The sequence below is a fragment of the Acomys minous genome (genome assembly GCF_964271855.1).
Source record: "Acomys minous genome assembly, chromosome: 9".
In the NCBI taxonomy this organism is placed as follows: Eukaryota; Metazoa; Chordata; class Mammalia; order Rodentia; family Muridae; genus Acomys; species Acomys minous.
The window spans coordinates 34284160-34297210 of NC_140490.1; the positions used below are offsets into that span (position 1 = coordinate 34284160).

The following is a 13051-nucleotide window of genomic DNA, read 5'->3' on the forward strand; positions in this document are numbered from 1 at the left end:
AAGACTTTCAAAGAAGAGCTACTCCTCAAACTGTTCCACAAAATAGAAACTGAAGGAATATTGCCAGACTCATTCTATGAGGCCACAGTCAGCCTTGTATCAAACTATATCAAAGGCCTAATGAAGAAAGAATTTCAGACCAATCTCCATTATGAACATTCATGCAAAAATACCCCATAAAATACTCACAAACTGGATCCAGGAATACATGAAATACCTCATCCACCATGATCAAGTAGCCTTCATCTCAGGGATACAGGAATGATTCATATATAAAAATCCATCAATGTAATCCACTATATAAATAAACTGAGAGAAAAAATCACATGATCATCACATTAGATACAGAAAAAGCCTTTGACAATATCCAACATCCCTTCATGATAAAAAGTCTTGGAGAGATCAGGGATATAAGGCCCATACCTAAGCATAATAAAGGCTATATACAGCAAGCCTATAGCCAACATCAAATTAAATGGAGAGAAACTCAAAGCAATTCCACTAAAGCCAGTGACAAGACAAGGCTTCCACTTTCTCCATATCTCTTCAATATAATACCTAATATTCTAGCTAGAGCATAAGACAACTAAAGGAGATCAAGGGGATACAAACTAGAAAGCAAGAAGTTAAAGTATTCCTGTTCACAGATGATATGAGCATATTCATAAGTCGCCCCCAAGATTCTATCAGAGAACTGCTACAGCTGATAAACACTTTCAGGAAAGTGACTTGATACAAAATTAACTCAAAAAACTCAGTAGCCTTCCTGTATACAAATGACAAATGGGCTAAGAAAGAAATTAGGGAAATAACACCCTTCACAATAGCCACAAATGATATAAATTATTTTGGTATAACTCTAACCAAGCAAGTGAAAGACTTGTATGAAAATTTTTCAAGTCTCTCAAAAAAGAAATTGAAGAAATCAGAAGATGGAAAGATCTCCCATGCTCATGGATCAGTAGGATTAATGTAGTAAAAATGGCCATCTTACCAAAAAGCAATCTATAGATGCAATGCAGTTCCCCTCAAAATACCAAAACAATTCTTAACAGACCTTGAAAGAACAATTCTCAACTTCATATGGAAAAATAAAAAGCCCAGAATATCTAAAACAGTCCTGTACAATAAAAGATCTTCCTGGGGAATCTCCATCCCAGATCTCAAGCTATACTATAGAGCAACAGTAATAAAAATTACAATAGTATTGGCGTAGAAATAGACTAATTGATCAACAGAATCAAATCAAAAACCCAGGAATAAATCCACATACCTATGGACACTTGATTTTTGACAAAGAAGCCAAAACCACACAACGGAAAAAGAAAACATCTTCAACAAGTGGTACTAGTCTAACTGCATGTCTACATGTAGAAAAATGCAAATAGATCCATATTCATCACACTGCACAAAAGTCAAGTCAAAGTGGATCAAAGACCTCAATAAAAAAACCAGAAACACTAAATCTTTTAGAAGAGAAAGTGGGAATCAACCTTGAACTCATTAGCACAGGAGACAACTTCCTGAACAAAATACCAACAGCTCAGACTCTAAGACCAACAATTAATAAATGGGACATCGTGAAACTGAAAAGCTTCTGTAAAGCAAAGGACACTGTCAACAGAACAAAACAGCAGCTTACAGACTGGGAGAAGACTTTCACCAACCCTATATCTGACAAAGGGCTAATATCCAAAATATATAAAGAACTCAAGAAATTAAACACCAACAAACCAAATAATTCAATTAAAAATGTGGTACAGAGCTGAACAAGAGAAGATTCTCAAATGGCTGAGAAGCACTTAAAGAAATGCTCAACATCCTTAGTCATCAGGGAAATGCAAATCAAAACAACTCTGAGATTCCATCTTACACCTCTCAGAATGGCTAAGATTAAAACTCAAGTGACAGCACATGCTGGCAAGGATGTGGAGAAAGGGGAACACTGCTCCATTGCTGATGGGAGTGCAAACTTGTACAACCACTTTGGAAATAAATCTGGAGGTTTCTCAGAATAATAGCTCTACCTCAAGACCCAGCTATACCACTCCTGGGCATATACGCAAAAGATCACCATTCAACAAGAACAGTTACTCAACTATGTTCATAGCAGCTTTATTTGTCCTAGCCAGAAACAGAAAATAACCAAAGAATGGATAAAGAAACAGTGGTACATTTACATAATGGAATACTACTCAGCTATTAAAAGCAAGGAAATCATGAAATTTCCAAGCAAATGGATGGAACTAGAAAAGATCATCCCGAGTGAGGTAACCCAGGCCCATATGGTACGTGCTCACTTATAAGTGGATATTAAGCATATAGTGCAGGATAGTATACTACAATTCACTGGCCCAAAGAAGCTAAGTGACAAGGAGGGCCCAAAGGAGGATGTTTGAACCTCACTCAGAGGGGGAAATAGAATATAGTAGAAGTGGTTGGAGACAGGGAATAGGAGAGGACAGGGAGTGCTGAGGGAGATGAGTTTAGGGGTCAAATGTAGGAGAAGCAGGAGCAGGAAGACAGAGAGGCTGCAGAGAGAAGAGAAACCCTGAGTGGGGGCATCTCTGAGATAAGCCGGAGTGATATGACAGGATACGCTGCTGGAAGGAAACAGGGGTGACTCTAGCTGATATCCCTAGTAGGATCGTGGAGAGTGCAGAGGCCGCCTTCTAACCAGACAGGACACCCAGTGGAGGGAGGGGAACACCAACCTACCCACCAAAACTTCAACCCAAAATTCACCCTGCCTACAACATGTACAGCTAGAGCAGAGACTGAAGGAATATCAAACTCATGCCTGACCCAACCTGCAACCCACACCAAAGGAGAGAGCCAGGCTCTGACACTATTAACCACACTCCGCTACGGTTGCAGACCTGAGCATAGCTGTCCTTTCAGAGCTTCCAGCCAGCAATGGATTGAAACAGATACTGAGAGTCACACCCACATATTGACTGGAGCACTGGGAGCCTTGTGGAAGAGTAGGGGGAAGGACAGAAGCACCTGGACGGGACAGGAACTCTACAGGAAGACCAACAGAGCCCACTAACCTAGGACCAGGGGAGCATATGAAGACTAAAGCACCAATCAAGGACCATGCATGGGCTGGATGTAGGCCCTCTACACAGATGTACCCGATGGGCAGCTTGGTCTTCATGTGGGTCCCCTAGTAAGGGGAGTGGGAGCTGTGTCTCTGACATGGACACTATGGCCTGCTTTTTGATCACTTCCCCCTGGTGGAGCTCCCTTGCCAGAACACTGAGGAAGAGGATGTGCTCAGTCGTGATGTAACTTGATACGCTGGAGTAGGTTGGGGGTTCTCCCCTTTCCTGAGGGGTTAGGGATGGGGGGTAGGGGGAAGAGGGAGTGAGAGACCTAGAGGAGAGGAGGGAGGGACTATGATTTTGTATGTAAAGTGAATAAATTAATTAATTGTTTTTTTTTTTAAGGTCATGGTCCTGTTTAGAAGAAAGGGGTAAACAGTATAGTTGCTAATATCCATGCAACAAATAGGATTCACATTGGAAAATCCTTTCCATTCCCCTGCCTGGTCCCCTCTACCTCGGCAGCTTAGGAGCAGGTTTAGGGATGAGAAGCATTTGACCTGTGCCACCCAGGTATCTAGCACAGTCTACAGGAGACTATGAGAGAGGAGGGGGGCAGTGAAGGTGGCCCCACACTAGACCTCAGGCTGACTTCTGCTCAACTCATGTGGAGAACACCGTCATCCAGATCACATCACACATAGTGCATCAAGCTTTCTCACCCCAGACCAGAAAGAGCATCATCTCTGCTGTATTTTGCGTGATTTGCTGAAATAATTTCCTTATGGGGAAAATGTTTATACAGGAAAGTAACATGTCTCTGTGCCACCAAGCCTGAGGATTTGTGTTTGATCTCTGAGACACATGTGGGGAAGAAGAGAACTGACTCCCACAAGTTGCCCTTTGACCTCCACATGTACATCATATACCCAAAAATAAATTTGTTTAAAAGTAAATATACTACATTTTCATGGCAATAATAGCATATTTCTTTTTATCATTATTTCTCTCTTTTATTTTTGAGATTATAGTATAAGACTTATTTTCCCCCTTCCCTACCTACCTCCAATCCCTTCCACATAACCTCTCCTTTCTCCCTTCCGAATGCATGGCCTTTTTTCTTCATTAATTGTTGTTACATGCATACATTGTGTGTGTGTGTGTGTGTGTGTGTGTGTGTGTGTGTGTGTGTGTGTGTGTGTGTTCCTAAATATAACCTATTTAGTCTGTATGATGTTATTTATATGCACAATTTTGGGATAGCCAACTGATATGAAGAGAAATAGTTATCATTTAGGTTGCTGTTTTAATCAAGCAACTCATTGAGTGATCAACTCGTGATTAACCTCTTCACAACATTCAGTATTAACTTCTCAGCATTTTTCTTACTGAACATGAGGGAAGATAAAGTGTTCCTTTGTAAGCCCCAGAGAAGTGAAGAGCACCAGGGAGAGCACCAGGTCGATGTGTGGGTTGCACCTGTGTTGCTCACTCCCTTTCTTTCCTCTTTAGAGACTGGTTGAACATGCTGAGCCCACCAATCGTCCCTCCCAGTCAGCAGCCGGTGGAGCAGCCTCTGGAGCCCTCTGCAAGTTTGAGTGTGCAAGGTAAGAGTGCAAGAAATGCTGTGAATAAAAAGGTAAAGGTCACTTGCCACAGACAGAGAAAAATCAGTCACTCTCAGCCGCCTCTGCTTTCATACTGACCACACAGGCTTGCGCATGCACACTGAGCTAGCTCAACTGTGCCTCGCCTTTTACTAAGTAGGTTACAGACGCACTCTCTGCGCTCTGAAGGCTCACCCCAGGGCAGCCCACAGTTGATGTCTACATCAGCTTCATCTGATTTCCAACTGTCCCACTTCCCGCAGTGACCACTGAGTTTTAGTTGCCACCTCTCTAGTGCCTGCTCAGCCCCACATGCTACTTCCTTGTAAAGACTCAGTGAGGTGCGGTATTTGAAGCACTGATAGCAGTGACTGCCAAATACCAGCAGCTGATAAGCATAGTAAAGCAGCCCCAGCCTCTTGCAACACTGGGATAAGGCTATGCACTGTGTGGTATCCTGGTCAAGACTGGACCTCACACATCTGACACCTGTCCAAGAAGATTATAATAGAACTAGGAAATTTCTACTTCTTGATGTCTTGTCATTCAGCCATCATAGCAGGACATATTACCTATGTGCTTGTGGGTTACTAGTGTAAACAACCTGCAGGGCTTAAAAGCATAGCACATGCAGGCTGGGCAGTGGTAGAGCACACCTTTAATCCCAGTGCTCAGGAGGCAGAGGCAGGGGGATCTCTGTGAGTTCAAAACCATCTGGTCTACAGAGCAGTTCTAGGACAGAGAAACCCTGTCTCAAAAACAAATGAACAAACAAAAATGTATAGTACGTACAATCACACATGGTACACAATGCATGATAATAAACTGTCACTGGCTCATGTACTTGCTGTACTATACTTTTAATCGTAGTTTTAAAATGTTCTCCTACCTACTAAGGGATGTTTACTGTAAAACAGCCTGCCGTGCTGCTCCAGCAGCCTCATACAGCTCCTGTGCGCTAACTTCTTGATTCGATCAGGAGACACATGAAGTGATGGAGCTGTGCCATCTTGGCTTGCATAAATTATCACACTCTATGACATTCACACACACACACACACACACACACATTTCTCTATATCCCTGTGTGATCCCATTGTGAAGTGACTGCGTGTGCACACTGTCCTTAATGCAGAGATGCAGCCCTTTCACTAAAATGAGTCCATGACATACCTACCTCATCCCTGGGTTTTATACATCTGGAAGATTCCTGAAATTCAAACAGTGCAAACACTGCTGAGAAACCAGATGAAAATCCCCTTGGTGTTCACTTTGGTGGCGAAGTCATGAAGATGAGCCGCTGGGTTTTAGTTGGGACAGGGAGCCTGCATGTCAGGGATGGGCGGAAGAGGAACTCTGGGCTAGAGATGAAAGCCATTTGTCAAAATGCCTGCTTAGTGCATACAGAACCGAGTGTGGAAACACGCTTGTAATCATGGCGCTCTTAAAGCACAGAACCAGGAGTCCCAGGTCATCCTCAGCTGGTTTCAGATCAGCCTGTTCTACACGAGACTGTCTCAAAATGAAGAAACAAATAAGAATCTCTGGTGGAAACAATGATTAGGATGGCAGGGCTGGGAGGAAACTCAGATCCATTCGAGTACATAATTGTGGTGACAAATGACCTCTGATAGGGCTGAGACAATTTTTTGAGTTGACTTTTGAAGATGGAAGAACACTGTATCTAAAGGTTTTTTTTTTAAGTGAAACTAATATAAATTGTTCCACCAAAAGTGGCAGGTCCCCCCTGTCCCCCGCTGCCCAGTTGCCCCAGGGAGAAAATGGAGCATCCGTTTTTTTTCTTCAGATGTGGAGAATTCAGTGTGAGAGCTCATACATCTGCCTTGCACTCTGCGGCTGCCCAAGGGATGGAGATGTCTCTGTGATTTACTGTCTGAACTAGATTGTGCCCCTCAAATTGGGAATCTTTTTAGAGGCGTACATTTATAATTACTTATGACAGAAAAATAGAGTCTGGGCTGTCAGGAGGAGACCTTGCTGTGAGGGAACAAATAATACGTTATGTTAAGTGTCCTAAATAAACCACAGGAAGTGTGGTCCTTGAGCAAAGGCTCTGGATATATGTATTAGTGATAAGTGGCTGGAAGGGTGTCTTCCAGTCGCCATGGCACCGCCCGTGCTGGCAGTGGGAGCTATATAATGTTGAAAGTCAACTGAACTTCCACTGAGGACAAAGGTCCCAAATTCAGGGAGTTGTAACAGCACACCGGGCCAGGGTTAGCCAGTCAAGAGCATGCAGGGCTGCCTGCCGCCCTCCGGTTCATCTCTGTCCACCTCCCTTCTCTCCGGGAGCTCACACGCAATACCTCCAGGAGCTAACGCTTCCTGTTTGTTCACAGTCTCCTTCTGCAATGTGTGCAGGTGGTTTGTGCTTAATTAACACCATCAAAACTACTGTTGGCTATTTGCTTAATTTCTCCGTGGTAAATGGCGAGATTTTAGGCAGCCTCGCACCTTCTGTGCTTAGCTGGTACACTGAGATAGGGTTTCCATTTGATCCTATAAAATATTTCTCAAAGAAAATAATGCTCAAGTCTCTAGTTAATATCAGCAGCCATTTGGAACTCATCCTGGGCTTCTGCTGCTGCCATTCACTGACCACTTACGTGTGCTGAGTCATTGTATTTAGCCCTCTTAGCACCATCATGAGGCAAATATAAATTATTTTTTCTTTCTATCGAGAGTTTCCGGTCTGTCAGAAAAAGGAGACAGGACTAAATCACTGTGTTTTTAATGAGAGAGAACAAAGAGAATGAGACTTCTGGCTACCCTTCCCGTGCCTGCTCTCCCACCCCCTGCCTGTTCAAAATGGCTAGCCACAGTTGAGGAGATCCAGGGCAAGGCTGGGACCTCTACAGCCGGGGGTCTCTATATGTAACCTGCCACTTTCTGCCCTGCCCAGAGTCTCATGGGGACAGTCAGTGCTCCAGTCACCATCTCTCTCTCTCTCTCTCTCTCTCTCTCTCTCTCTCTCTCTCTCTCTCTCTCTCTCATTTTGCTTATTTATCTTCTTCTTTTTATTCCCAAGTAGCTTCAGTATGTAAGAGATGACCAGTTGCTAACTCGAGGACACACGTCCCTGAGTAGTCTCCGGCATGGATCAGGTTTTCCAAATTCTCAATAGAGCAGTTCACAGAAACTTGAGCCAGAGTTTCCTTCCTCATCCCTGGGTTTTATACATCTGGAAGATTCCTGAAATTCAAACATGAAGTAGTGGCCTTTACACTTTATTTTAAACAGCGAGAGCTCACTTCAAAAAGGATCTCATATAAAATCCCAGCATATAAAAGAGGTCAGAGGAGGATGAGTGTCTTAAAGTCCTACCCTGGGACTCTGACGAATCAGTCACAAACTGGATAAGTTCAGCCTGTTGTTTGCCTTACCAGGTAAATTACTAACACAGAGGTCAAATTCCCAGGTGGAGCGCAAGCTAAGATGGGGCTTCAGCCACCTCAGCATCTGTCTGCTGAACCGCTGTATAGTTTATAAGTACGTTTTGTTTTATCTTGTCTTGGGTTTTGCTTTGTTTTGTCTTGGTTTTTCAAGTTGGAACCACAGAGAAAAGGGATCATCCATCTTGACACTTCTAGGACAAAAATAACAACTAACGAGTGATCTGTCTTTCTGTGTTCCGGGCCTTCACCTGTACTTGATTCTCACAGTAGCCTCTAAACGTTAGAGTACAAAGCGTGGGTACTGCGATCACCCCGTCTTCCGCAAGTTCTCCGGGGCTGTGCAGCAGTGCCCTGGACCACCTCATCTTTTTCGATGAAGGAGAAGCCACCGTGCCCAGAGCAGGACTTAGGAATGCGCCTCCAGCAGGGGACAGTATGATGACCTGACTAATGTGTAGTTCTAGAAAACTTACCAAGCTGTTCAAAAGGAGACGCAGGAGTTACATCTGGCCTGCAACCCAAGGAGGCCCTGCCTTATTCGGTGGGAGGCTGAGTGAAAGGAAACGCCACCTTAAGTGAGCCGTGCACCTGGCAGAAATGGTGGTGTGCTTACAGAGTTCTGTTCTGACCCTGCCACCAGCTGAAGGAGAGCTGATAGGCTCTTCCTAGTTTCTCCTGGGCTGTAACATGCTTGTGGAATATCAATTACCACAAGCACAAGTGCCCTTAACACTTACTGAAAAAGTGTTTTCCCGGAGCCTGTGTGAAATGTAAAATGAGAAGTGAAGATTTCAGAACTTACTCAAAAGGAAAAAAAAAAAAAAACTACTGAGCTGACCTTTTGAAAATGAACCGTACTTTGCTGGAAGAATGGTTGTCAATTTGTTTTTGACATTTGTTCCTTTACAGATATGACCCTTAAATTATTCATACCTACCAGCTCCAACATGGAATAATAATCACCTCTCTCTTCAGCCTGTAGACCTCTCCGCAGTTCACAAAAACTTGGAGTAAGAAAGGCCTTCCAAGGGGTTCTCGGTACTGTCAGCGTCTCATAAAAATAACACTCCTGCACGTTCTGTATGACAGTGTCACACAGACTGTTCAGGCGTCAGTCTCCCACTAGGTACAAATGGGCAGCAAATGCTTTTTTTTTTTTTAATCCATCATCTAAGTTGCTAGTAAAGAACTCACAGAATTCTCACCACTCCTTATAGACAGACAAGCAGATGCACGGATGGTTATCTGGCTGTCTGCTCTCCATCCACAGAAGTATCCTTTCTTAGTAACTCTGCTTACAGCTACATAATGACTTCACGCCTAATAGTGGGTCCGAGAGCTCTGCTTCACTGAGCATCTGTGGTACCTGGTGCCTACAGCGGCGTCCAGGACATAGTCGTAATAAGCAGATGAGTGTGTGCTCCATGGGAGACATGGGGCAATTTGAGCAAGCCTGTGGGCTTCCTTAGGATGTATTTACAATGCAAGGCTTATTACAGATGTGGTAGCTGCTGGCACTCCTGTGCTCACAGCACCCAGCCCAGGCTGTAGAACAAAACCCCTGTCTCTTTCTTAAACTCTAATTGACTTTATTTTCAATTCCAGAACTGCGAACATACTATCTGTCTTGGAGGCAGTAATATTCTTTTGTTTTGTTTCTAAGTTTTTTGAGACTTTTATACAATGAGCTCTGGCCTTATTCACTTCCCTCCCACAACTCCTCCCAGATTCACCTCCCCACTTCCCTTCCCACCCAACTTGGTGTCTATTTTTTTTCCCCCACCAAGGCCAATTTGTGCTGCCCAAATATTCTTAGATATGTGGCCTTCCACTAGAATGTGATTGACTCGTTGGGGACAACACTCTTTGAGAAAACTGATTCCTCCAAGACTTAAAGGGAAACAAAGGAATCACAGAGCTGACCTCCCTCCCCAAAAAAGGGGGTATAAAATTGGCAATGTAAAAATAATAATAGAAGCTTAGTGAGGTTCTGCTGTTTGCCCTGCATGACATGGAATTTTTCTGAGTGTTAACCACAATATGGTCCAGTAGGACATCATGTCCTACATGACAGTGAGGTTAGGAGAGTAGCCTGTGTCCCATACCCAGGTGTAAAGGAGTGTAGAGCCACAGGCCTGACCGTCAGCAGCTTGCCCCCCACACTGTAGTGCTCTCCACAGAATGCATACTGAGGTTAGAAAGAACCAACAAGAACAGGTCCACTGTGATGGCTTTTAACCTAGCAAGTCTCTTCCTGTGAGTCTTTCATCAGTTCTCTTCATGGTGGGAACGGGGGGCAACCCTGGGTATTATACCTCAGGTGGGTATTATATCTACCCTGTTGACTGAGACATGTTCTTCATCTTGCCACAGATTCGAGCCAGGCCAGCGGGCCCCACGAGCCTTCCGGTCTCCCCGTTGCAAACACTGAGACCATGGGTTCTAGGGATAAAACTCGAGTCTTACTTACCATGCAAGGGTTGTACCAGCTGAGCTATCCCTCCCATTCTCAGGAGCCCTCTTAGTATTCCACTTAGACCCCTAACTCAATCCCCAGCTTATAAAATGATCCATGGGTTTTCTATGACCTTCTAAAAGGCAGTGTCCCTGCCACTTCTGTGAGGCAAGCGAGGACCATCTGAGAGATGTTTTCTCTTAAATCACGTTCAAGGGCCAGGGCTGTCTCCTGTGTAAATGTCAGAGGCTCTGGGCTAGTGACATGCTCACTACTAAAGGAGGCACCTTCCTTTCAGGGATATAAGTCAGCTCTCTGAAAGAAACATAAGCACATCGCTGAGTCCAAAGCGCTCTAGTCGCTCTTCTAGAACCATCCCTACTTATGGGGTACCACATGCACTCTGGGAAGGATCATGGCCAGCACGGAGACCCAGTTTTCTTTGCTGGGGAGAGTGTGTGGTGTTAGTCAGTGCTGACACCTGGCCAGAAGTCATGTTCCTGAGACACTGTGGGCTCTGTAGCCTACAACAGGATGGCTAGGAGGCTCCCTCCCATGTGACCAGTCACACTTATAATAGAGACAACCTGGAAGGAAAAAAAGTTTCAGTGACCCCTAATCCAAGTCCCACAGCGTGACCCTCAAATGGCATCTTCCAGGTAAAACATACTCACCTGTCTACACAGAGGCCACTTGGTTCCCTGTGGCACCTGACTTGCCTTCCAACAGCAATACTAGTGGGAGAGCCTTAAATCGTTTCAACCCTACCCTTGGTGTTCTATCTTCCTACACTTTGAAGGCACTGGGTTGCTGAAGATCAAAATGGAGTGCTTCACAGGAGACCTCCAGATGCCACCAGTGAGCATGGATTTCTCCCTGCTCTGAGGGGTGTGGGTAAAAGATGCTCCAGGCAACTGGTACACAGCAGAATCTTATCTCAGATGTCATCTTTATTGATTCTCAGGCACACTACTCCACACAGTGACCCCTCCTCGCTGGTGAATCTCTTAAACAATACGGTATTGGTGTGCACATAAAAATACAGCCAGTCATTCCTTAGGATCTATAGAAGGGAAAATGCATTGGTTTGTTTTTTTTTTAATTCTAGAGGCAACATCAGAAAAATCGAAAATCAAGTAGAGTGTCTTGGTTCTGAGGTTTTAAATCTGATAAATGGTGCCCTTCACTTATTTTCAAGCATTAAACCTTAGCTTGCACATACAGGTTTTCTATTATCCACAGTTAACATGCGTTAAATATAAATAATTAAAGATTTCTATTAATTGGCTCTCAAAGATTAACTCAAAGAGTTGTTCACCCACGCTGACGCGGCTGAGGGAGGGCAGCAATATCGCTGCATTCGGTCTAGCTCTGCTGGGCTTTCTTTTTCTATTGCTGCTAACCAATTTCAAAGCAGATGAGGCTGAACGTTTGTAAATAGATTATTATCTGAAAGGTAATTTTATTTCAGTAGAAATGGCTTTGTTATAGGGAGAAGAGTAAAAATGTAATTTGGACCCCTGTCCAGATGCTCTGAGCCTGGTAGCAGAAAATGGTTTTATTTGTTAATTTGTCCTTTTGGAGTTTGTAAAGCCAGTCTTTAAATAGAGCAATTTAGCATTTTAAGGGGAAAAATTTAAACTCTGCAGCATTGGAGAATATAATTGAAAATTACCCCATACCCATGCAGGATAATTACCTTTAGAAACATTCCCCAACACTTGACATCATACTGGCAATTGCTTAATGATGTTATAATTTCATTAAGCAGAGATTCCTATGGCAAAATGATTAAGTTGGAGGCCACAGAAATTAAATTACAATGAAAACAAAACCTTTTATGTAAGTTTAAAGTACTTATTTCATTGTAAGATTATACATAAGCTCACCCAATTTTTGTACATATACCATTGTTGGTAGTTTTAGAACTCACAAAATTATGTTAGGCCCATGGTTCAGATACATGCCGCTCTCGTTCTGTGGCTGCACATACCAAGTCGAATGCGTTTATACAGCAGTTACTGCTTTGGTTCTTCTGCATCATACAGTAAGAGCTTTGTTAATGATGGGCCCCACCTTGATCCCTTTGCAGTTTCGAGGGAAAGAGCCAGGGCCCGCCACAGAGGTTATTTTCATCTTGAAAGCTCCCCAGCTGGTTGTAAACGTATTAAGTTTTCCAGTTGAACAGCACTTGCTTACACTGTTATTGTTTTCAGTGCAGGCACAGGATAAACTGAACAGCTGCACAAGCCACTGCTCTCCTGTGCTCTCGGTCGGTCTAACCAGCACTTTAGTAAAGACCAGAAATTAAATGGCAGATCCACAAGCACTCATGATTCACCATTAGCCTTGTGACTTACTGCTTTTATATTATTATTGAGCCATCTCAATGGCTTTTTGATGGAAAAATTAGTTTTCCTCTTTGAATCAAAATGGTGGTTTTGTTTTTGTTTTTGCTTTGTCTATAGACTTTTAATCAAAGATGAATTTGTCTTGGTGTCCTATATAAACTAATTGATAACTTTT

The 13051-nt window shown here is 43.5% G+C and overlaps 1 protein-coding gene across 4 annotated transcripts in view; it reads left to right on the forward strand.

Moving 5' to 3' along the window:
* CFAP20DC (CFAP20 domain containing) overlaps positions 1-13051 on the forward strand; it is a 260697-nt gene that overhangs the window by 242522 nt on the left and 5124 nt on the right. For all 4 annotated transcript variants that reach the window (XM_084794501.1, XM_084794503.1, XM_084794502.1 and 1 more), the window contains one exon: positions 4560-4654. In XM_084794501.1, coding sequence (XP_084650627.1) covers positions 4560-4654 — 95 coding nt within the window. The remainder of the gene's footprint in view (positions 1-4559; positions 4655-13051) is intronic.